Genomic DNA, 26,704 nt, shown 5'->3' with positions numbered 1-26,704 from the left:
TGGGATATTATCGTTTATTTAATATTCATCACACAGAAGGAAAGAGTGTTGTAAAATGTTGTCACACACAGCAAGAAAAAAATGGTTTGGAAATTAATAAGCAATAAAAAATTCACTGTTAAAAATAACAGGCCAGATTCTAGCCTCCATGTAAATGGAAAGTAACATCATCAACTTCAGTAAAGTTACTCCACGTTTACCAGAGGTGTTAATGAGAATGTTTCATGGATCACAGCTCGGCACAAAATTCCTTTCTTACTTCCATTCCTTTTCTAAACTAGGAGAACCCACAGAGAAATCTTGCAGACACATTTGTGTGCCAGGCAGCTGTAATATTATCATTCTGCACAGTGTAAATTTCTGTGTGACAGTGGTGTAGGGTGACCAAATAGCAAGTGTGAAAAATCGGGACACTGTTTTTGGTGGGGTGGGGGTATAGTTGTGTATATAAGACAAAGCCCCTAATATCGGAATGGTCCCAAGAATATTGGGATGTCTGGTCAACCTAGAGTGCTGCCATGTGAGCACTGACAAACCAACATGTATGTAGGTATGATCTATCCCCATACACCCCATCTATCTATCAATCATAACCTATTATATATTAATCTATCTATCTATCACCACAAGCTATTGTGTATAAAATCTATCTAGTTATGTCATCATTATCTACCGTATATCTACTTATGTGTCTAACAATCATCACATACTATCTATCTAGGCATCTAGGAACATTTTACCAAATTCATTATTCCATAGCCAGAGCTACATTCACAAAAGGACTTGGCTCCTAGTGGCCATATTACACACCAGAAGCCCAGTATCAGGCCCCACTGGGAGTCACCAAACCCCCACTCAGCTGTCACTGAATCCTGTAGATGCCTTATCTCAGTCAAACCCCCATGTTTTGGCAGTAAGAGTTCCCTAGGTGCCTCTGGGCATGCACACGGCTGCCCTGCTCTAGGCATACAGATGCCTAAGCCCCACAGCAATGCACAAACTGCAGGAAGACAGGTGTTCCTCCACATAGCTCGTCTGTGGGGCCTACCACTGCGGACTGTAGAGCTGGGGGACTAGATCCCAGGTCTGTGATCTTAGAGGGGAGTGCTGCAGCCATCAGGCTTCTCACCCTTGCTCTCTCTCTCTCTCTCTCTCTCAAAGCACCATAACCATAACACTATCCCACTGCCCAGTGATGAGGGCCCTCACCTCAGAGGTAGAAGATGTCTCTTCTAATCCCTTTTCCCACTGAGGCAGTGAGGGGACTTGAGCTGGAGTCTCCTCTGTCCCAGCTAAGTACACTGACTACTGGGCTAACAGTTCTGAGTGGAAGCCATCTTCCTCCTTCTTGCACCACGGCTCAGGCCCCATAGGTGAGGTAGTCAGAGGAACACCTGTCTTTCCTGGGTTGAGAATCACTGTGGGGCTTAGACCCCTGGACATCAAGATGGCAGCTGCAGTGCACATGCCCCGAGGCTGAAACATAGACACCCAGGGAAACTTCACTGCAACAATTTAAATGCCAAGGGAGTTTAGACACTACAGGGTTCTGCGGCAGCTGAGCAAGAGTTTTGTGAATTCCAGGGGTGTGTAAATCTGGGACTCAGGCACCTACAGGGGCAGATAGTTGCCTAAATCCCTGTGTGAATCTTATCCAGGAAAACTAACTCCTCCCTGCTGTACTTAGCTTCTAAATGGTCACAGTAAAAAGCCTCGCTGGAAATGTGCGAGTCAGAGCCAGGCACAGTTTTTCCGCCTTTCATGAGCATGAGCCAAACCGAGATGTAGTTTTAAAACTCCTTGGTGGAGGAGGACACAATCTGCTGGATCTCTTTCAAAATCTTCTCCTTGTTGTTGGACACATTCATCTTTGCTCTTTTGAGGAGTTCTTTGACATCGTCTTCTGGGTAGGATGAAGTAAAGGTGGTAAACCTGTCTCTGAAGTGCTGTATTTCACCTAGAAAAAAAAAAGGGTGGGTAAGTGCCAAATAGAGGGAAACAGTGGTACTGCTTTTACAGTTTTACTGCTCCCAGAACCATAATACCTGAAGAGGCAGGGGAACAACATGGACAGCTGCTGAGGTTTTCATAGAATCACAGAAACATCAGGCTGAAAGGGACCTTGAGATGTCAGCACCTCCAGCTCCCTGTGCTGTGGCAGGACCACATGATCCTACTCCATCACTGACAGGTGTTTGTCCAAGCTGTTCCTAAAATCTTCAGATGGGGATTCCACTATGTGTCTTGGAAGCCTATTCCAGAGTGCAACTACTCTGAGGAGGGTAGAAATTGGTTTGAGTTTATCCTTTTAGCTTGGGATTTGTGTTGGAGGATTCCAGGGGAGAGCCCTGGCCCTGAAAGAAGGCTGAACCTACAGAGGCTGTGGAGGGAGAAGGTCTGTGAAAAAGAGTGGACCTTCACTGTTGTTTATAGGGTCCCTGGACTGGAACCCAGTGGAGTGTGAGGGCCAGGGTTCCCCTACCAGCTACAGGAGAAACTGGCATGAAGTCCTTAAGAAGGGGACAAGGATGACTGGAAGCCATGGGGCAAGGTTGTACAACATCCCTAGGACCTAGAGTTGGTGCCAGAGACCTTCTATAAGGACACTGGACTTTTATTTGTGGGACCCTGGTACACCGGAGTGGGTGGATTTACATTGTGACCTGGTCCGAGGGCTGAGTCTTGGGAAAAGGCGGTCCACCAGAGTGGCCATCAGCTGAGGGCTCCAGGTGGGGAGAGAGATGTTATGCCCACAACTGGCAACAAGGAGATGCTCTACTATTGAGTTCCCTCCCACCCCCCCATCTTCCTTACCCTCCTCAGTTTATCTATTTTATTTGCCTTCCTTTGCAAACTAGGAAAAACAAAGATCTTCCAGCCACTTTTCTTTGCTGGGCAGCTGGAAGATTGATGGGAGTTAGGTGCCCAAGTCCTTTCGAGGATCTGCATTTGCATTTACAGTGCAGCAGGTCAAAGCTGAATCTGTCCAATGAGTCCAAGAGAGTCTGTATCTCATGTAATTCACATGTCTACAGGCCAAGAGGAAGTGTAATTGACACCAGTTAGGTCCCCTTTCCACTCCCCACTGAAGGTAGCCTGTTCTGCTACATCACCTCTCAGTTATATAGGGTTGTAATCCAGAGAAATCCATTTGATTTGTGTAAATATATATTAAACAAACAATTTAAAACATTGATCAACAAGGATTTGCACTTTTGTCTTGATTAGCATGAACCAAAAGGCCTAGTTTCTGACCGTAGCATGACTCAAAATTAATTGAAAAGCAACACATTTAAAACACGTGATGGGGGAATATTTTGCAGAGCACACGAGTGTCCTGTGGAATTCATTGTCGCAGGGACCACCATGGGCCGGTCACAGTAGGATTGTAGGAAGGGTTGGATATTATGCAAACATCCATGGTTATATCAGACTGGATTAAAAGACAATGCAAGAGATATAAACCTGCCTGCATTAGCCCATACAAAAACTACTTTCCTGGGAAAGGTTTATTTATAATTGTTTATTATGGGGTTTTGTGTCCCTCCTTGTGAATCATGTGGTGATGGCAACTGTCAGAGACATGACAGAGGGCTAGATGGACCCTGCTCTGGTAGACAGTCACAATGCTTGAGCTCTTCTGCTCATTTTCACCAGTGTCACTCAGGAGTAGCTCCATTTCAATCAGCGAGCTCCGATTCAGACACATGGGGCGAGATTCACAGCGGAACTCAGGGGCTGGGTTACTGAGAGTCATGGCGCCTTTAGACCCCTGGAAAATCACTGGGATTCACAAAGGCTGAGTTAGGTGCCCAGGCTTCCTGTGCAATGAAAGAAGAGGGACAGGCTCCTGGGAAAGTGATCCACAAACACCAGTATGCTAGCCTGGGAACCACCTAAGCTAGCCCATGGGAGATGCCCAGGAGAGGGATGTGTGCTAACCGCTGAGGGAGTTCAGCGCCCAAATCCAGGCTAGAGGGAGGTGCCTGTCTCTGCATGGGGTTCTCAGCTGTGATGACAGACACTCTATAGCCTGGTGGTTACAGCACTTACACGGGCTGTGAGGGGCCTGGCATCCATTCCCCCTGTTCTGCTGACTCTCCAATTCTTTATCCAAAGTGAAACAGCTACAACATGAGATGCTGAGGGAATCCCACATCAGACTATCCCCTTGCCCAGTGGTTTTGGCATTTGCCTGAGGGATGGCACATCTCTCTTCAAATCCCTTCTCCCCCTTCAGGCTGAGAGGGAACTTGACCTGCCCCCCCATCCCAGGTGAGTGCCATAACCTTTGGGCTAAAAGTTATGAGGGAGGGCCTCCCTCTCTGCATTTGTCTGAGCGCACGTGCGGGGCCTGATCCTGCAGGCCATGCCTCAGCACGTCTGCCACAGCCAAGTGAGGCAGAGAAACGCCTCTCTTCGTGTATCTGGAAGCCTGGGATGGGGCAGCAGTGGACATGCCCAGAGACAGAAACTCAGGCACTGAGAGAACTTTTCTGCAAATCATAGGCCCTGAGCAAGTGTAGATTCCTATAGAGTCTGGTGGCAGCTGAGCAGGGGTTTTGTGATTCCCAGTGAGGCCTGGTTCTAACATTTCATTGGCTAAACTGGCAATGAGGCACCTAAGTCTGTTTGCGAATCTAGCCCGTAGAGTTTTAGAAGAGGAGTGGTGCACAATTAAGTTACCTGGACAATTTATGATGTTGAAGAGCGGGAAGTGTATGATGGTAGGAACACCTTTTCCTTTGAAGATGTAGCAATCAGAGGGGTTATCTGTGTCCTTAATCTCTTCTGGATTTATCTTGGGAAATGGGATGTTATTTGTCTTACAATAAATGGCAGTTTTCCTGACGGTCTGGGAAAGAGGGAAAAGTAATTTAAAAATAAATAAATAAATGACTGTCTCCATTAATAAAATGTGATGTCACTAATATGGCCAGGCTAGAGAGTTAAAAATACCCCTCACCTACAGTATACAAACATTCCAAGGAGTCTCTAAGGAACTGACTAATTGAAGGCCTCCATGGAAACCAGACGTGACCCTGTTGCCTTATCTGTGTAGCAGGAATCTCTGTATAACAATGCATATACTGGAGTACTTGTGGCACCTTAGAGACTAACAAATTTAGTCTAAATTTGGGTCAGAAAATTTAGACTAAATTTGTTAGTCTCTAAGGTGCCACAAGTACTCCTTTTCTTTTTGCGAATACAGACTAACACGGCTGCTACTCTGAAACAATGCATATACTGTGGCTGAGGTTTTCAAAAGCTCCTAAGGGATGTGGATGCCCAGTTCCCATTAAAATTAATCCCTTAGGTCCCTTAACCTCAGCCCAACATAATAAACAGAAATCAAAACCCAGACTTTCAGCTCCAAAAGCACAAGTTTGATTTTTGTTTTGTTTTTTTACAAATTCACCTATAGAAAAACTTGTTTGATGTAAACAAAAGTAGCAAAGTGTTATAGTAGCTGCGGCCACTAGAGGGAGACAATATCACCTATGGAGCACTGGTGATATGGGAGGCTGAGGTTAGCGAGTTTGCAAAGTTCTAACTGACTTATTGGAACTTAGTTCACATTTCTACTGACCCCATCTCCTCCTGCTAGAGCGCTCTTGGCTCGGTAGGTGCTAACAGAAATGAAAAGTGGTCAAACCTAATGACTGTCATTTAGCATGTCAGATAGGACTGTGATACACACACGGGCACATCAGTGGAGTAAGCAGTTGCCATTTTTACACAAAGTAAAACTGAATTTCAAGTTTTCTTCTTCTTCCATGACATCCACAGGGAAAGAGAGGTCATGACTGGTCACATGCCCACACCCCAATCCCAAGTGACCTTGCAGGGAATAAGGTAAATATTCCCAGTGGATCCTATACATCCACACATCTCAAATTGTGATCCCCATAGCACCTTCAGGGAATCCAAATTCCTGCTGCTAACAACAGTGTAACCCACTGGGTCATGGGCCAAGTCCTGGGTATCTTTGCAGTGCTTGATCCCGACTGGGGCATTGGGAGACATCACAATGAATAACAGAAGTTACCTTGAAAGGATCCCCGGCACTGAAGTCGAAGGAGAGGATCAGTCACACTTTCCTCTCTGGGCGCAGAACGAGGGGGTAGGCAGAATTTATGGCAATGCCGGCATCAATCAAGTAGATTAATTCATCGTTGGTCAAGCCAGTGGATTGGGCATCACCTGCGAAAGTGCATCCAAGTATTGTTTTAGGCTGTGATTTTTCCAGCGGGTCACAATGAGTGAGGTGCCCAAATCCCTCTGAATTCCATGTGCATTTTCAAAGGCATCTCAACTGGCAGATAAACTCCTAGTGGGATTTCCTAAGGCACCTAAAGAAAGTTAGGCACTCTCAGGAGAAGGGAGATGCAGCTAGCCCGCTTATGTGCTAGTTTAACCCCCCCACAGTCCAACGAGCACAGCTGGGCCCCAGCTGAGCTGCCTGATTAGCCCAAACACCCAATTGGCTGTGGGGAACTGCAAACTTGCTCTTATGACCAGTGGCAGTGCTCTGGCTGCTCAAAGAATTCACCCATGGCTGGAAGAGCTCCTTCTCCTGCCCTGTGCCCAGCCTTGTACCCACCTTGTCTTGCGCCAATAACCATCTCTGATTCCTGGCCTCTGACTCTGCCTTTGACCCTTGGCACCGGCCACTGGCCTCTGACTCTGGCACCTATTCTTGGCTCCAATTCCTGGCTACTGATGCCTGCTGTCATCACTCAGCATGACTCCTGCTCTAACCAGTAGGCATGACAAGCCCCATTCTGGTCACTGACAGGCACCTAATTCCATTTGAAACTAGTGGGAGTTAGATGCCTACCCTGCTTGGGTGCTTCTGCAGTTACCACAAGGGGCCAGACTCACAAAGATGGGTTGGTGCCTAAAGATACAGAGGCCCAGTGGGTATTCAAAGTGCCCAGGGCCCAGATTGATAAAGGTATTTAGGTACTTCTGCCCTCAGTGCCTAACAGATTTAGGAGCCCAATCTCAATTTTTAGGAGCTAAAAATCTCATTGGCAGTCCATAGTCCTAAATCAGTTTGGTGTTGTAATGCTGACCACATCAACTGCCTAAATACCTTTTATAATCTGGGCCTAGGTGTCTGAACCCTATTAATCCCAGATGTCTATCGGTATCTTTAGACACCAAAACCTTGCCCTGAGCTTCCTTGAAAAACCTAAGCTCTATTTTTGAGAAATTAGCATCTAAACCAGCTCAGTGACACATGATCTATAAACAGATATTTGAGCCAGCGTTTGGCAAGTCTCCATTTTACGAGAATCCCAGCTGCCTTATAAAGAAGTTCTGACTCAGGGCAAATTCTGAATCATATTAATACCCAGGACATTTACTGTTTGCTTTGACACTAGCTCACAACAGAGTGGGGCAAACACAGCAACAATGCGCTGACAATCATCTGTCCAAACAAAAGCACACAGTGCCTTCAGGTTTCATGTGAAGTCCCTTTTATTTACTTTCCATGAAGACCCAAAAAGGCAATTGGAGCTGGTCAAAAAAAATGAAGAATATCTGCTTCTTCCCCCTCACACCGCAAAAAGCATTGGAATTTCAAAATTGTTTCATTCCACAGGGATGGAAGCTGACTCAGAGAACAGGGCAACAGAAATGATTAGGGGTATGGGACAGCTTCCGTATGAAGAGAGATTAAAAAGACAGGGACTGTTCTGCTTGAAAAAGAGACGACTGAGGGGAGATATGACAGAGATCTATAAAATCATAAATTGTGCGGGAGAATATGAATAGGGAAGTGTTGTTTACCATTTCACATAGCACATGAACCAGGAGTCACTCAGTGAAATTAATTGGCAATAAGTTTAAAACCAACACAAGGAAATATTTCTTCAGACAATGCACAGTCAACCTGTGGAACTCATTCCCAGGGTTGTAAAGGCCAAAAGTGTAATCCGGTTCAAAAAAGATTTAGAACAGTTCATGGAGGCTAGGTCCATCAGTGGCTATTAGCCAAGATGGTCAGTAATACAGTCCAATGATCTGGGTGTCCCTAAAGCTCTGACTACTAGAAGCTGGGACTGGACGACAGGGGATAGACCAGTCAATGTGTGTGTGTATATAAATCTCTCCTCTGTTTTTTCCACCAAATGCATCCGATGAAGTGAGCTGTAGCTCACGAAAGCTTATGCTCTAATAAATTTGTTAGTCTCTAAGGTGCCACAAGTACTCCTTTTCTTTTTATCAACATTGAATTTCATCTGTAATTTTCTTGCCCTGTCACTCGGTTTTATAAGGTCCCTTTGTAACTCTTCCCAGTCTGATTTGGACCTAACTATCTTGAGTAGTTTTGTATCATCTGCAAGTTTTGCCATTATTTCCCTTTCTTCAGATTATTTATGAATATGTTGAACAGTCCTGGTCCCAGCACAGATCCCTGGGGCACCACACTATTTACCTCTCTCCATTGTGAAAAGTGACCATTTATTCCTAGTCTTTGATTCCTAACCTTTAACCAGAGACTGGTTATCATAACTTTTTGTTTTTTCCTCTTAATGTGAGGGGAGAAATAGTAGAAGAAAGAGATGACACACTTGAAATGATGAATTATGGAGGGAAATAGTTAAATGACAATTTTTCTTCCTTTTAGGGCACATCTGGTTCTTTGTTCCCACATCTGGAGCAATAATTTGGAAAGTCAATGGGCTTGATGGCTTTGAAAAACCCTGTCTAACTGAGAAAAGTTTCTATAAAACTTGCCTTCAAGTTCCTTTTCAAAAATCCATACGAGTTTAGCGAGCACCACCATTCTTTCTTTCCAGCTCAAATCCCAGGTCTCACTCACTTCACAGCACTTCAGGTAGGAATTCTTGCTGTTCTCCTCTGCATAAATATCTGGATGAAATGAGGTTAGATTTGGGACAAGCAATGGAAGGCTCATTAGATATGTTTAGAGTTTCAGGGACATTCAATGGGGGCTAAGGCATTTTTGGTGCCCAGGTCCATTGAAAAGCAATAGTATTTGGGGTCTTAATTCCCTCAGGCCCTTTTGAAAACCTCAGCCTGCGTGTATTGGAACAGCCCTGGGGATCTGTGAAAATATTGGCAAATACATGGATGTTTTCATGAAAATGAGCATGCCACAATTCATTCACAACAATTCATGAGAGCTGGCATTACCGAAGGCACCAAAGGAAGTAGACTTTGGACCTCATTTGAAAATCCAATTCTAAATGATTAGACACAGGGAGAGGCGTTAAATTTAGTCCTGCTGGTCCACTTGCCTTTCAGGACTTTCTTCAGCTGCCTGAAGATTCCCTCGCAGTCTTCCCCAGCTGAGGCATGAACGTGAAGCTCCTGGAGGAGGAGGAGGAGGACATCCTGACAGTGTTCACTAGTGTAATCAGTACCTGGGGAGGAAAGAGAACATAATATGTCCAGAAGGCAGCTGTCTACCCGGTGAGGCCCTGGGGGTGAAGAGATGAATGACTCATGTTCCCAGTGCCCAAAGTCTCTTGAGAGCAGAGATGCAACAGCCAGTGTAGGGTCAGAAACCTGGCTGCTGAATCTGTCTCTACCTGGTGTCCTAGAATGTCAGGCCCCACGTCAGTGGAAGGAGGAGTGCAATGGTTAGAACTCACCTCCCAGTGGCACCTGGCTTACGGTGTGAGCTACCTGGGGCTGATGAGGGTTTCTCACAATTTTAATTATTTATTTATTTAATGAAATATGGATGTTCAACCAAATTGGCAACCGGTTTGTGGTTTGAGCTGCTTAATGCTAACTAAGCTCTGAGGAGGTCATTTGGGCCTTCTGGTACAAATGCTCCCACCACTACCAAGCATCATCCTGTCTGGTCCTGGACCTACAGCTCTAAAGAAAAGTTCATCCCCATCTGTCAGGCAGCGGAGGTGGAGAAGTAACCACAGCCATACTGCCAAACCTGCAGTCACTGGACTCTCCAGAGGTTCAAACAGAAGGGTAGGGGGAAATTCCCCCCATGGTCAAGTGTTAGCTGGTTTGTGGTTTCATGCTGACTAAGCTCTGAGGAGGCAATTTGTGCCGACTGGGATAAGTCCACCTACCAATGACAGGCATAGAAACTGGCAGTCCTTGTAGACCTCCTATAAGAAGCAAACAAACAGCCCATTAGTACTGTAGAAATTCCCGTCTCCCCGACTACCACCTCACACATCCTACAGCCCATCAAAAATTCAGGCATCCTCATCTGTCCACCTGATTAGTTAAGCACCCTGTTTGGCCCCTCCTCTTAGCTCTCCCTTGCATCAAGTTTAAATTTCTCTTCCTCACCCATAACGCCACTCTGGCCAACTCCTAGAAGAGTTTCAGGATCCCAGTTTCAGAAACTTGATGTGGAGTTGGGTTGCAATGGAGGATGGAGCCCATAAGAAGTCACAGCTCAGACTACACTGCCAATCCTGCAGTTGCTGGATCTCGCTAGTGAATGGTTATTCCCCATTCATGTTCCAGTGCTCTCTGCTTTAGGGTATAGCTGCTTGGGGCTGGTGCATGCTAAGGAGACACCCAAAGCCCCCTATGGATCAATGGACACCTCTTCTGGACACTTAGTGCATCTAAGGAAATGTCTTCCATTGCATACAGCAAACGATTTGCAGGGTAGAAGTTAATAAATTGAACTTCGTGATTAGGGCTGGTCATGAGGTCTGGGAAGGAAACCTGTATGTCATGACTTCACAGTAGACCTGGTTTCAAATTTCCTAACAGCACATTATGCATCAGAAATCGCAACAGTGTCAAAATTTAAACTTTCCATGGAAATGTTGATTTTCACAAACTGGAACGTATCAGTTTTGGAACATATTGCTTTTGATGACATTTTTTTTTGGTGAAAAGAGAATTGAAACAAAGTGTTTTGATTTAGCCCCCAATATTTATTTTATATAGAATATAAAGTCACATTTTTAAAAAAGTCTAAATCACAACAAACCATGCCCACTTTATCAAAAGGGAGAGCTTTGATTGACCTGTAAAGATTCTTTTCCAAACATTTTGAAATTGTTTGGTTTCATTCTGATTAGATTTTGAAAAGTCAGAATTTTCCTTCTGCAGAAGATTCAACCAGCTGGACTTCACAGGGACACCTTTTAAATGCCTTCTGCTTGCAAACCTCCCACTGTGGGGAGGTTAGAAAAACACTTGGGCTCTTTTCCTGGCTCCCTTCTGATTCCCTGTCTGGCCTTGGGGTAATCATTTAGGGCCAGATTTTTAGAAGTATTTAGGCACCTAATGATATTTTCAGAAGTACCTAACTGCCTCAAAATCATTGATTTCAAAGGTAGATAATCACCTAGATGCTTTAGAAAAATCTCATTTGGTGCCTAAGTATCTTTTAAAAACTGGACTCTAGGCTGAGATTTACTACAAATACTAGGGGAGTTAGGTAGCCATAGAAGTCAGTGGCATTTGGGCACCTAACTCTCTTGATCTTCTCTGAAAATCTCAGCCAAATGACTTAAGATGAAGACTTTCAAAGGCATCAATGGGAATTGGACACTTGGCCACGATTTTTAAGGTATTGATTTGCCTAAATTTGAAAATAGGTGCCTAGTGTGATTTAAAATGTTTTTAACTTGCATTAAAATTCATTGTTGGCAGTATTGTTATATCCAGGATATGAGAGAGACAAGGTGGGTGAGGTAGTATCTGAAGGAGAGCAGGTCTCTTTCATTACAATTCATAACTTCTCAGGCCAGAAGTGTCATTGTGATAGTCTATTCTGACCTCCCATATAACATAGGCCATAAAATAACTTCTGGACACATCTGGGATTTGCTCCCCATGTAACTACTTATAGATATTTATAACAATATAACAAGATTCAATGGCTGGACGTAGAAGCTAGACAAATTCACATTGGAAATGAGGAATACATTTTTTTTTTTAAACAGTGAGAGTAATTAACCACTGGAAAAAAACTTACAAAGGGTCATGGTGGATTTTACATCTCTGGCAATTTTTAACTCAAGAGTGGATGTTTTTTTCTAAAAAGAACTGTTCTCGTAATTATTTTGGGGAAGTTCTTTGGTGTTTGTTATACTGGAGGTTGTACTACATGGTCTCAATTGTCCCTTTCTTGCCTTGTAATTTATTACTCTCTTGTGGATAGTTATTTCTGCCCTTTGTGGTTTAGCATATATCTCACTTGAAATGGTTTAAGCTAATGTGAGAAAGCCATGCTTACACCTGAACAAGAGTGTCCACATGAGGGTTATTCTGGTATACCTATACCTGGATAACTGGTAAAATTCCCCATGTAGAGAAGGTCACATATGAGCTTTCAGGGTGATTTTGTTCTGGGCAAACATTTGTCAAACAGAGACTATCAGTGTTAACATTCGTTGAGACCCATGAAAATCACATATGTCATTAATGAAAATGGCCTGATTCCCCTCTGGTTTGATCTATGCTTATAGGGCACACCTGTGTTGTTCACGGGAGTGAAAAAAAACCCCACACACATGGATATGCCAACTCCACTCTGCTCCCCGAAAACTCAGTATAGCTATGAAGATGGAAGAGTGCTTCTGTCAATATAGCTAATGTTGTTAGGGGAACTAGTGGTCATATACCACCAGAAAAACTCCTTCTGTCAGAGCAGACATAGCCTCTCCAAGTGGTACAGATCAGAAATAGCTCTCGTAATGTCAATGGAGTCATGTCAAGATAAACCCAGAGTGAGTTTAAAAAAAAAAAGCCCATGATTCCAGGAATATAATGACCCACCTGCTTCACCTACTGCATGCCAATGTTCTCTTAGTTTTTGGAGTATTTCCTTAAGAAGGTCTCAGCAATGGAAAACAGAACACAAGGGTTATGAATCAGATCTCACAGCTAAGGACACTAACCATATAATCTAGGAAATCACATTTGGGTCACGAAATTTAAAGATGAGTCATTGTTTTCTTTAAGGTTTGGTGCTCTTCGATCTAGGCATCAGGGACCTGATTTTGATATGATTTGCACTGGTGTAACTAAGAAGAAGAGTGGGTAAGAAAACTGAATTTATAACCTGTGGGATTTGTTTTCATCTCAAATTGGTTCAAAAAAGTCAAAACATCAAAATATCTTGGAGAACTGAAATTGTGAAATATTTCAATTTAGAATTGTCAAAATGACCTTACTAAAATGTTTTCTTTCAACAATGAATCATTATATAGGAAAAGAAAATGATATAAATATATAATATAAAATGTGATATTTTTAGCTACCTAGCTAAAAAAATAAATAAAAAAGTTGAAACCAAATGAAAAGATAAAGTTGAATAAAATGATAAAGTCAAAACAAAATACTCCATTTTGGTTTTTGTAGCATTTTGAAAATTTTCCATCAAATATTATATCAGAATTGACACATTCCCACAAATTTTTTTGATTGGTGGAAAACTGTTTAGACAAAATGTTTGATGTGGCTGTATTCAGAAGTAACTCCACTGACTTCACTGGCATAATTCCTGATTTATGGTAGTGTAAATTAAGACAATTTCTCACTGTGGAGTTAAACCAGTGTAAAACAAACCTGAAACCACAATCAAGCCTTTGAATTTATCATTATCTAGGTTTTATAATCTAGACATTGTCTGATCACTATTCTTTTCAAATCACCACCACAAATCTTGAGGCCAGTCCTTGAGTGTTTGCTTCCCTTTAAAATCATCAGTAACCATCATCTAATTTTGGATTTCCTCGACACCTCCATTCAATGAGTCTGATGTTACTTACACTGGTATGAAATGGAGGCAATTCCACCACTGGCTAATCATTTGCTCCTGATTTAAGCAGGTGTAAGTGAGGCCAGAATTTGCCCCAAAGGCTAAATCTTTGCAAAATGAGATTGAAGTTTGAAATCAGGATTTAATCTAAACTGAGAGTTTCAAAGATGCCTAAAGGAGTTGAATTTCATAATGTCATGGATTCGTAGAGTTTGAGACCAAGAGGCCACTAAATTTCACATAGATGTCACTGGCTGAGCCCAGTGACCTCAGTTAAACCAAGGCACTGTTCAGGAGACAGAACTGTTGGTGTGTCACAGGTAGAGAACAGGAAAGACTGAAGGGCACCTGAGGCAGAGGTCCTGGCAATGGCAGGGAATGACTAGGTGAGATTTGCCCATATAATCTCAGCAGCAGACCTGCACCCCATGTTTCTGAGAAATGTTAAGAAAACCCCATGGTTCCTGCCAATGTAAACTGGGGGAAAATTCTTTCCTGACCCCAAATCTGGTGATCAGTTGAACCCTGAACATGACTCACCAACTGGTCATCTAGAAAGAGGATTCTCAGTACCACATCAGAACATTGGCCTACCCCAGCTGTATCCCATCTCTAGTGGTGGTAAAATAAAATACAGATTACAATTATACATCTGGGAAGAAATTCCTTCCTGATTGCTGCCAGTGACTGGCTGAAGCTTTGAAGCATGAGATTAGATTATGCCCAACTCTTATTAACATTAAGGGAAATTAGCATCCAAATCCCCTCATCAGTTAAGAAAATCTCAGCCCTAGATATAATAATCTGGAAATTATCTGGAATGCTGGGATTATGAAAGGCAGAAAATGAGAGTTTGGTGCTCGATCTCCCTCATCCTTGAAAATCCAACCCATCCACAACTGGCAGACACCCATGGGCTACTTTAGGCTACTACTAAAACAGTGACTGTTTGACACATGACAGTGTCACTGTGATAAATAGTAGGGCATTGGAATCATTGCGACAGAATGGTGCAGTAGCTCCTCCATTGGGGACCTGTTCCGATTCCACTGACGACTCGACCCTACTTTCAACACACAGAAATGTCAGTACCTATAAAATAGTTTATGTTTTCCACCATGCTTCCAAGGGCACTTCCCCATAAACCTGAAAACAAGAAGGAAAAGACCTTATTTACCACAGTGGACCTAAGACAGCATCAAGGTCTTTCCCTTTAATATGATGTAAGGAGTTGCCTGGGCAGGAGCCCCATAGGTAGAAAAGTCAAGGGGGCACTGGCAGGCCAATCTCTCATGGGTTATGTGCTTTTGCAACTTGGGTCACACATTGATTCATAACTGAAAAAATTTATTGTAAGTAGAGGTGGTCAAAAATTTCTAATGTAATATACTTCGCATCAGCAAATACTCTTTTGTCAAAATGTGACCTTTCCATGGGAATTTGTTGATTTTTGACAACATTTGATTTTAAAAATAAATGTGAAATGAATCAGGTTGACCTTATCGGAGCAGAACGTTTCAATTTTTCATTTTAAAATGACCTTTCATTTCCAAATTGATTGGACTGTATAATACAGTGTAAATGAAACTATAACAGACAACACTTGAAGAGTAGAAACAGGAAGGCAACATTTTGATTTTTATAGAAATGGAACATTTCGATTGACCAAAATAGAAATCATTTTGTGGGAAAGGTTTAAATTATGTGTTTTATTTTTGATTTGGGATACAAACTAATGTCCAAATTTCCTGCGGAAAGGTAATACCACATTTCAATCAATCCTAATAATGAGTATTGGTAATTGTAGTATCATAATGCCTAGGTGACTTAGCCATGAAGAAGGACCCCATTGTGCTAAGTGCTGGACAGACACGAGACAGAAAGACAGTTCCTGCCCAGAGTGTTTGATAACTTTTGGAACATTCCTGCCCAGCAGTGAGCCGAGAGCTAGGTGAGGGCAGGGCAGGCTCAGAAGGCAGTGGTGGTCTTGTCAGTGGGTGTGTTAAATTTATTTGCTATGTTTACAATCCTGCTGGGTTTACTGTTATTCCAGGATCATAGAAATGTAGTGCTGGAAGGAACCTTGAGCTGTCATCTAGTCCATCCTCCCTCACTAAGGCATGACCAAGTAAAGCTAGACCATCCCTGACAGATGTTTGTCCAACTTCTTTAAAACCTTCAGTGCTAGGGGCTCCACAAACTCCCTTGGAAGCCTGTTCCAAAGTTTAATTACCCTTAGAGTTAGAAAAACAAACAAACATTCTAAGGATAATTAATTGCTGGATTTGTCTTACATTAGGAGATGTATGTTGAAGTATTGTCAAAGCTACCCAGAGCCTAGGATGGGCTGTGTTTGATTGGTATAGTACAAATTTGAATTAATTAATGAAGCTGCAATTTTTGAAGGGAATAAGGGAGTTAGACCCCCAGGATGGGATGTGCAAAAGTACCTAACTGACTTAGGAGCACAAATCACCCATTGACTTCAAATGATCCTTATGATCCTAAAGCACTTATGCCCTTTCAGCAAATCACAACTCTAAAACCCATGGAATTTTCCTGGGAATTGGGTACATAATTACCCTTTGTAAATCTCCCACCCCACCCTCCCACCACACACACACTTACCTAACCCTTTTAGACCCTTTGGAAATTCCCAGTCCAAATAAATATAAAATATAAAAGGCCAAGACATGCAAATACTGGATATTAACTAATAGAAAAGTGAATGTTCCTTTCTAGGATTTTCAAAGGACACTCTGTAGGAGTTAGATGTCCGAACACCACTGGAATTCAATGCAAAATTGGACTTCCTAACTCACCTAGGTTCCTCAGAAAAATCACAGCACTAGTGCCAGAGAAGTAGCATAGACATTGGAAACCTGACTTCTATTCCTTTACCTCCCATTCCCAACATTTATGATCTTAGAATAGCCATTTTCCAGTGACTCAGACTCCTTCTTTGTAAAATGGGTATGTTGATGCTCACCAAACTTTTGAAAACCGTGTTTAGATCTGTGGATAGGATCGCTATCTATACAAAAGCTAACCATGTTTCAGGAGAAGGCAATTGGGTTGAAGAATGGATGAGATGGAGGCTAAGGGTGAGCAAAAGGAGTTACATGTGAGCGAATGTCATGAGTGAGGTGGAAATAGGGGTGGGGGTACAGAAGGAAGATTGAGTTGTGGGAGGGAAGAAAAGCTGGGTAGATACAAGCAGCTGGGAAGAGAGCTCTGAGACTGGGATGAGACCTACAGGGTTGAGTGGCTGGAAACATTCCAAGCAGGTCTATAAAATGATGCATTAGAACAACATGGTGGACCTGCAATATCTATCCCCATACACCCCCTATCTATCTATCAGCAAGGAATAAATGGGCTCTCCCCTGGCAGCTAGTGATAAGATGGGGGGAAAAGGCTCCAGGACCAGACTGTATTTACATGAACACACCTAATCTGCGGAGGCATCCTGCCCAAGTGACCAGTTTTGTCTGGCATTGGGTTACAAATCACTTCAATATTGAATGCAGGGATCATGAAATGTTGTTATCCTTATTATACGAGTAAAGGGGAGCAGAACTGTGCTTAGCCTGCCCTTATGGGGTGGGGGGGGTGTCAAGCCCAAAATGAACTGAACTGTACTTGCTAAGCAGGGGGTTCTGATGCCAGATCCCAGTGGGGAGAGAGTGGGGGACGGGAACAAGTGGTTCTGCCAAGAGGGATGGGCTCTGTCTAAGAGTCATAAGCACCATTTGACCTGCTCCTCTCCTCTGTTTAAATGTAGAGCTGATTAGGCTCAGTTGAGAGCTTATTGTTTTGGCAAGTGATCACTAGAGCTAAATCACTGATAATCAAGTGCTCAGCCTTAGAGTTGATGCGGGACAGTGTTGGGGGAAGAGACTGCCCAGTCCACACTAGCAGGGAGGTTCCCCCACTAGCGGCTGAAGTCACAGAGCTGGGTGGAACCCCAAGAGACTGACTTACAGGGGTCACAGTGGGGAGGCAGGGGGCAGCAGGAGGTGAAGGCACAGGGCCATTGGTGACAGAGCAGACAATGGCGCAGCGCAGTGAACTGTGGCATGACGAATGACAGCAGCGACACAGAGTGAACAGCAGCAACTGTGAGCCCGTTGCAGTGATAGCAGCAGGTGAGTCATTGCTCCATATTCCCCACCCCGGACCCTCCCCGACCAGGATGCGAGTTCACCTGAACAGATCTCTGAACTCTGGGTCTCCATTAACCAAGGAGAGCAGCTGTGAGTGGCGTGCAGTGGAAGGAGAGGGCAGTGGTGTGTTAAAGGGACCATCAGTTTGTTGGACTTTCACATGGCAAGGTGAGAAATGGAGGCCCAGGACACTGCCCAACATGCTCTGGAACAGGAGTTTTGCTCATGGTCAGATGTGTTCGAATCACAGTGGTGGTGTTTTCTCAAATTAATGCTGGGCTTCTTTCCCCTTTTACTAAAAGTTTTCTCTGCTAGACACAGGCTCAGAGCCAGCAGGAGGGAAAGTTTTGCCTCTTAGAAGCACCCAGCAGTGGGGTAATTTGCCCAGATTGCTGGGTGGGGCTGGTTTCTGTGTTATATTGTTAAGAGGGACACCTGGATATTGAACCCAGCCCTTGCTGCTGCCGACTCCACCTGGCAGAAGGGTTACATATCTATTGATCAGCTAAGAATAAGGGGCTTCATTGCTTACCTTGCAGGTAGAAGATATTTTTCTCTTTCCTCTTTTCTTTCAGAGTCCCATCCTTGAATTTGCTTCCCAAGTCTTTTGTGCCCACAAATGCCCCCAAACCAGGAAAGCCAGATTCATGGGGGGTGAATTCGAACCAGGTCCCTGTTAAATATAGATAGTTTCTTGTTGTCCCTTTCTTGGCTGATGGCAATAATTTCTCAATTCCCATCCCCTCAATTTGTTTGCTCCACCAGTGAATCCCACCTAATTTTTTACTCTGTTCCTTCCCCCATGGTCATTTTCATGCCATTTTCTATGGTGACCTCCTTCATCTGGTGTTTCCCTCCTAAGCCAGCATCTGCTGTCCGTGGATACCCCAGAATTCCTCTTGTGGTGATCACAGCCCCTATCCACCCACCCTCCACCCATCCATCCCTAAGTCGAACCCAAAAGTATAAAGAAAAAATGAGTCATAATGAGTCAGAGCTAAAAGTGATAAATTTAACTGTAGAGCTAATCAAAAAGGCAAACAATTTCACAACATTTTCTGAAGTTTTCCAAGTTCTTTTCATTTTCAAAACTGATCCTTTTACAAATCATTGAGAAATCTATCACAAACTTATATGATAGACACTTGTATTGAAAACAGAAAAGGAGTACTTGTGGCACCTTAGAGACTAACAAATTTATTTGAGCATAAGCTTTTATGAGCTACAGCTCCCTTCATCAGATGCATTTGAGCTGTAGCTCACAAAAGCTTATGCTCAAATAAATTTGTTAGTCTCTAACAAAGTGCCACAAGTACTTCTTTTCTTTTTGTGAATACAGACTAACACGGCTGCTACTCTGAAACCTTGTATTGAAAACGTTTTCAAAGTCACTACTGAAACAATTATGGGATTCTCATTTATTGACAAACCTGGGTTTTTTTGAAAATGAAGAACATCAATAACTATTTTGGTAAAGTCATTGATAAAAAAATCAATTGAAAATGAGAGCGAGAGAGAGATTTGACAGGTTTATGCAAAACAATTTTTTTTTTACCTGGGCTGTTTTCACCTGCTTTACCCAATTGGTTTGCTTCTATTGCTGCATAGATGGGGTAAGGATTTTTCCCATTTCTGGAGGCATCGTCATGTTCAGATAATTTGGTTTCATCATACTGGAAAGGCAAGAATTGATGAGCGCAGAAAGACACAAGTTTTGGTCATGTTCCCAGCAATTCGTCCCTGACTAATTAGTTCGGGCTAGGAATTACAAAGACCCTTTTTGTTGAGACCATCATCATCTTTGTCACTGCTCCCTCATTCTAGTGTACACTGTATGGACAAACACAGTATTTACAGTCCATGGTAGAGACTTTCAAATGGGACTAAGGGAATTAGGCCCAGATTTTCAAAAATATTTAGGCATTTAAAGATGCAGATTGGCACATAAAGGACTTTTCAAAGCACCTAAGCAAGGCAAGAGCCTTCGGATATAGCTATCCTGGAGAACAAAGGTCAGATTACCAGCTCAAGGAGACATAACCACATTAGCACGGTAAGAATATCAGTGTAGCTGCAGCTGCAGCAGCAGAAGCAGAGGGAGGGTATAACCCCACTGGGTTCGTACCTAGGGTCTCCATCAGAATTTATGTGGGTGTGTCTCCTCCAGCTGGGAATTACACTTCCAGCTCCAGTGGAGACAGAGCCTGAGATCCATCAAAATGAATAGCAATTAGGGAGCAGTAAAGCCAGGCAAAAAACATTTTATGAAAAAAATTCAATGAAAAATTCATTTGCAGAGTGTTGAAATTTGTGAATTCACATCAAATTTGGTGAATTCTTTCATCTGAGAATAAATTGTGAAAAAGTTTAAATTGTTTATTTCAGCTACATTGAAGTGAAACATTTCAGCTTTGTTTTGAAATGATATTTCATCTGAAAATTTAGCTAAATTAAAAGTTAAAAAGCAAACCCAACAACTTCAAAAATGACCTGAAACCTACCAAAAATAGTTTTGGATTGAATAATCTTTTAGAAAAACATCCAATAATTATTTTAAAATGGTCAGCAATGAAGAATCTACTGCAACCCTTGGTAAGTTGTTCCAATAGTTAATTACTCTCAGTGTCAAAAATGTACACCTTCTTTCCAGTCTGAATTTCTCCAACTTCAACTTCCAGCCATTGGATCGGGTTAGACCTTTTCTCTAATAGATTGAAGACCCATTATTAAAAATTCAAGACCATGACTGAGATTTTGATGCCTTCAATTTTGGGATCAGATGCTCGGTTGAGATTTTCAAAACAATCTAAGGGATTTGGAGGCCACATTTCCACTAGTTTTAATGGAAAAAGGGTATCCAAATCCCTTAAACAGCTTTGAAGGCCTCACTTTAGAAATGTTCAGATACCACAGTGATTTTTGAGAGCTCATGGTAAGAGGCTGAGATTTATAAAGTTGCCAAAGGGTTTAGATAGCTTTAAAATATTAGCAGGAGTCAATATCCTTCCACTCTTTTGCTCCTGAATCCCAAGTACTGCGGAGACAGAGAGACAGAGAGAGAAACAACAAAGGAATATATTAAGTAAATCCAGTGATTTTTCAGTGGAACCACTCTGGATTTATACAGCAACCCACCTGCTTCAATGTTTCATAGACAAAGAAAGAGGCCCAGACATCAGTCAGACAGAAGAGTTCATCTTCAGCCGCCTTTATTGCAATAGCTAACTTCTCTAGAAAACCAACTGAAGGTTTGGAAAGTGTATCACATAGGCATTCTTCCAAGACCTGCACTTTCTCTGTCCAGTCCTTCTCTTGGTAGAGGAAAGACATGCACCTTTCAATGAACCAGAACAGATATGGCTGAGACTGAGGGAATAGGATGGGAAATTCCCCCTCCCCCTTTTAATCTTCATACCTTTTATTTTTCATGCAGGGGATTCTAATCATCCTGACGTTTTAACAAATCTATGACTTTACAAGGACTTCATCCATGGCTGTCTGTCACCGTGGCCACTGGGAAATTTATGTCAATAGCAGAGATAGAACTAAGATCTCCTGCAGAAAGCCAAGGCCCCTGCTGCTCTGAGCTATGGAGTAACTCCATTAGCTGCTTCTCTAGGACCTATGATGCATGCTAAGCAATTCTGACTCTTCCCAACAGAGGGCAGTGGTGAGCACACTAATCCAGCTATTATAAGCATGACCAGCCCCCAGGGTCCTTCTGAGCCAATGGGGAAACTACATTGGCAATACAGGGTGTATGACATGGGGAGAAGCAATTAAGATTTCACCCAGTAGAGAGAAATGGTAGCACACACATACACAGCCAATTTCACTAGGCCACCCACGCTCACCCATCTCATTTTCTGCCCCCCTCATTCACCCTGTTGGGGTGACTCTCCGAATGAGGTGCTATGCAGCAGGCACAGAGACTGATTCTGGGCCTGGGTGATCAGCTAGAAGCGCCCAAAGATTTTCCTTTCCGATCTCTTTCTCCATGGACAACTCGACTCTTCTTCCTTCTTCCCAAACCCCAATACTGAAGACCCGCTTGACTCTTCCTTCTCCTTCCCTCTGTGTATCTTCCATCTCTTGGTAAACCCCAATGAACCGCAAACACTTAACAACCCCCACAGATTGCCCTTTTCTCACTGTTCCCACTGCTGGAAGCCTGTCTTCTGTCACCTTGGTTGCTGTAAACATCACTTCTCTCATCTCCACTGAGCCTAGCTTCTCCAGCTCTCAAGTCTTCCCAGAATGTCCCTTCTAACCATGTCATCCAGTACCCTGGGTCCCCAGCATCAGATCTCCATGCCTGGCCAGGAGGCAGATGTCCAGTGAGCAGGCACTGGGTTAAGGCTCAAGACACCTACGTTCTAGTCCTAGTTCTACCACTGACCTGCTGTTTGACCTTGCATGTGTCACTTCACCTGTTTTATTTTGCATCTATTTTCTGTCATGTCTACTAAAAGGTGGGATTTCCAAAAGTGACTTAGGAGCACAAATCTCATTGCAAGTCAAGGGGTGAGTCATTTAGGGTGTGTCTGCGCTGCACTCAGAGGTGTGACAGCAGCAGGTGTAGACAGACCTGCGCTAGCTTTGATCAAGGTAGCTCGAGTGCTCATTGAAGTGAAGCTGAAGCAGCATGGATGTCAACTGTGGGTGAGCTGCATGAGAACATACTCAGGGTCCAAAACAGGCTGGTACAGCCCATGTTGTAGCATCAGATCTTCACAACTATTGGTTCCCGAGCTAGCAAGGTTAAACCTAGCTCAGGTATGTCTATGCCTGTTACATCATGCCCCCTGTTTGCAGTTTAGGCATACGCCTAGGTGCTTCTGAAAATCTCACTCATAATGCCTTTAAAATGTACAGAGCTAATTAATAATAAGAATGCCCAGTGACCAATTTTGTGCAGGAAAACTGGTACATTCTCACTTCTGACATGCACCTACCAAGTGGAACCCGATACCCCACACAGGTACATGACAGCATCCAACAGGCCCTGCTTCTTCAGCTCCACCAAGGTTCCCTGAAGGGCTATCATGGCCCGCAGACCTCCGCCTGATCCTAGGATGGCGATATTGGGCATGTTATCCTGGAGGAAGGAAAAAGAGGGAATGACAAATGAACTAAGAATGCTCAGTGGTCTCTGCTATGCAGCTCTTGGTACCGGTCCATTCAAGAAATTCACAGAGAAAGCCTCAGGTTCCAAGACTTGTTTGCCTGATGTTAGGCAGCATTCCTTATCATGTGCCCAATGACCTATGTCCCATCCTGAGTCAAGAGCAAATGCATCTTATCCTGCATTTTCAGCCATAATCACACAGTGGTAGTCCAGTATCCCTTAGGGCTCTTTGAACCTCTGGGCCTTTATGCTTAAAATCCTATGTACCAACATACAGATGAGGACCAGAATTTTCAAAGGGATGCAGTTAAGGGCCTAGAGGGCATTCCAAAAGCACCTAAGCAATTTAGGTGCCTAACTCCCTTTGATTTCCATTGGACTCGAAATATGGCTCAAACTTACTAGTGCTCTTTACTGTGTTCCATGTTCATGCCCCTTACTCTTCATGATTCACGGGAGTGAGTTTGTTTGAACAAATGTGTGTAATGTAGAAGGACTAGTCTTTGTGTCCAAAAAATAAATGTATGAAATGCAGCTGCTCAAGAAATGATTTTTATTCCTATACAAAATTTGCTCTCTTTTTTTGAAGGACCAAATTGTTCATCAAAAATGTAAGGGGTGTAGTCTGTCCAAAACATGAAAATCCACAAAATGATCCCCCCCCATCACCTGTCTACTCCCCAATACATTTTTAGGTTCTCTTTGTTTCAAAGAGATTTGAATTTGTCATCAAAAATGGACATTTCTGTTTTCACAAAATAGCAATTTTTCATTCAAAAGGCGTTGAATGTAAAAAGTCAGCCGAGTGTAGTACTAATGCACTAACAAGATTAGTGACAAGTGAGTCACCAATAGAGACTGAACCTTGAGTACCAAAAAACCCAGGTCACTCTCCCTAGTGCTGAAGGAAGAATATTGTGAGGAGGAAGCAGTTGAGGACTCTTAGGCTGACATTTGCAAAGCCCTCAGAGGGGAGATGTTCTCAAATATGTCAGGTCCACAGGAGCTCGAATCCATCCAAGGACCATCACTTTTCAATAATGAGTAACGATCCTGGGATGTGCCTCATGTTTCTCCTCCATGGCATTTAATAGAGTAACCACAGGGGGTGGGAAGCCGTGGTTGGCTTTTACCCTCTGTGTGATTCAGTCATCAGAGGGGGCTGTGATACATGTAGAAGTATGTTATATAGTCACTATTCATTATTGACATTAGTAATAAGTCAGACAAGTTATCAATAGCTCACCCAAATCTCTGTCCCTCTAAGGCTATCCATGCTCTACAGTGACAGCTCTAATGTCCCCTTCCCATCTGTTCTCTGCTTCAGGCTCTGTCTGGCTTCAAAACCACAGTGTTGTATACACACACTGCAAAGGGTCTTTAGTAAGCACTGATTGAATTCACATGAGCATGGAGCCATCTAGAGGTTAGCCCCAGAAAGCCCGTTACTGAATTCTAAGCCCATTACTGCATTACTCCTTTCGCTGAAGGGGAAGGGGCTTCTGCTTTTAGCATTGAAGGACCCCAAATTTGAGCCCTGCCAAAGGACATAAGGTCTGTATGTCTGTGTCCATGGGTTGCCCCCTGGTGCTTTGGGAATGTTGCGTTGCAAGGGGAACATCTCCATGGGGCTGGATTTTGGAGGTATTTTCTCCCACTCTGTGAGGCATCTCAGTCACCATCCATATGGCTAACATGCTAGATTGTTCTCCTTAGTGCTCTGGGGCATGATTGACTCCCCAGACACACACCTCATCACAGGCAATGTAGAGACTCTCAAGGCACTTCAGGACTTTTGCCTTTCTGTTACTAGTGGCTTCTATCTCACCATCCGAGAGCTTCTGGACATGTTCATCATCCTGCCAAAAATAAAAAAGGCATCTCTTTAAAGGCTCATCTCATCTCTTTAAAGGCTGTGAGGGAGTTGATGTGGAGTCTGGGTGCAGCTATCACAAGTACCTCAGAGATTCACTCTTTATATTTGTATTATGGCTATGCCTAGAAACCTCAGCCAAGTTTGGGGAGACAGCTGGGTGAATGACTGATATTTCAGTTCACTGGAAGTTATGAGAAATTGTGTGTGTGGGGGGGGGGGAAGAATCAGTTTGGATTGAACCAAATCCAAAAATTGCAAAAAGCTTTGTCAAATTGAAAGAAATCTACTCTGGGTCGAAGACAAGTTTCTGCATGAGAAATAATTTACCGTTCTCAGCTGAGATCTCTCCATAGCTTCTTCCAGATTTTCCTGTAGAGCTCTTGGTGATGTGTAGTGCTTCCTTCAGTGACAAATGGACTCTTTGGAGAGTGCCTAGATGGGAGGACCAAGTCAACCTCTGACAGCCGTTTTCTTCTTTCTGTGGCTGTTTCAGAGAAAAGGAACATTTAATATAGTAGCATAGGAATATTGAGTGGGAATTGCAAAGGAGTATAAGGGAGTTAGGAGCCCAAATCCTACTGAATCTCAATCTCGAAATGTAAAAGAAAATAAGCTAACATCGAGCTTGGTTAGTTTAGAGGTTCCACTTTCCAAACATAAATAAGAAGAGACAAAAGTGGCTGGTGTTGTATCAGGTTCATATTTAAAACAAAACCCTAGTAGTAACATTTCTCTCCTGCTACAAAAAAAAGTGATGATGGTTCAAGTTCCCAAGCCTAATCTTCTGATAAAGTTAGTTATAACCAACTAAAAGGAAATAACTGTTCTTTCCCCTTCAAAGATACTTTCCCCTGTATTTATAATGTTTCATTCAGTAATATGTCTGTTTGCCTGGGTTTGGAATAAAAAAATCTAGTTAACAAAAATGAATTAAGATTTCATAATTCACAACATATGCTGGCTGGGGTTGACATAGATTCATAGATACTAAGGTCAGAAGGGACCATTCTGATCATCTAGTCCGACCTCCTGCATAATGCAGGCCACAGAATCTCACCCACCTACGAAAAACCTCACCTATGTCTGAGCTATTGAAGTCCGCAAATCGTGGTTTAAAGATTTCAAGGAGCAGAGAATCCTCCCTCAAGTGACCCGTGCCCCATGCTACAGAGGAAGGCGAAAAACCTCCAGGGCCTTTTCCAATCTGCCCTGAAGGAAAATTCCTTCCCATCCCCAAATATGGCGATCAGCTAAACCCTGAGCATATGGGCAAGATTCACCAACCAGATACTACAGAAAATTCTTTCCTGGGTAACTCAGATCCCACCCATCTAATATCCCATCGCAGGGATTAAGCCTATTTACCATAAATATTTAAAGATTAATTAATTACCAAAATCACATTATCCCATCATACCATCTCCTCCATAAACTTATCAAGTTTAATCTTAAAGCCAGATAGATCTTTTGCCCCCACTGCTTCCCTTGGAAGGCTATTCCAAAACTTCACTCCTCTGCTGGTTAGAAACCTTCATCTAATTTCAAGTCTAAACTTCCCGGTGGCCAGTTTATACCCATTTGTTCTTGTGTCCACATTGGTACTGAGCTTAAATAATTCCTCTCCCTCTCCGGTATTTATCCCTCTGATATATTTATAGAGAGCAATCATATCTCCCCTCAACCTTCTTTTAGTTAGGCTAAACAAGCCAAGCTCCTTAAGTCTCCTTTCATAAGACAAGTTTTCCATTCCTCGGATCATCCTAGTAGCCCTTCTCTGTACCTGTTCCAGTTTG

At 43.1% G+C, this 26,704-nt stretch overlaps 1 protein-coding gene across 1 annotated transcript; it reads right to left on the bottom strand.

The window, feature by feature from the left end:
* On the bottom strand, positions 1–25,392 carry LOC119842223 (cytosolic phospholipase A2 gamma-like). The gene is given in 14 exon segments (XM_043496155.1): positions 1–1,957; positions 4,687–4,855; positions 6,050–6,294; positions 8,752–8,874; positions 9,276–9,401; positions 10,077–10,115; positions 12,757–12,816; positions 14,834–14,887; positions 18,440–18,580; positions 19,463–19,580; positions 21,043–21,241; positions 22,863–23,005; positions 24,787–24,894; positions 25,239–25,392. Coding segments are annotated over 14 exon segments (1,716 nt in total). The 5' UTR covers positions 25,263–25,392; the 3' UTR covers positions 1–1,790.
* Positions 25,393–26,704: the final 1,312 nt, after the last annotated feature.

Source organism: Dermochelys coriacea, chromosome 13, assembly GCF_009764565.3.
Source record: "Dermochelys coriacea isolate rDerCor1 chromosome 13, rDerCor1.pri.v4, whole genome shotgun sequence".
Taxonomy (NCBI): domain Eukaryota; kingdom Metazoa; phylum Chordata; order Testudines; family Dermochelyidae; genus Dermochelys; species Dermochelys coriacea.
The sequence above is the reverse complement of the archived record's forward strand: the minus strand, read 5'-3'. Positions and strand labels throughout refer to the sequence as shown.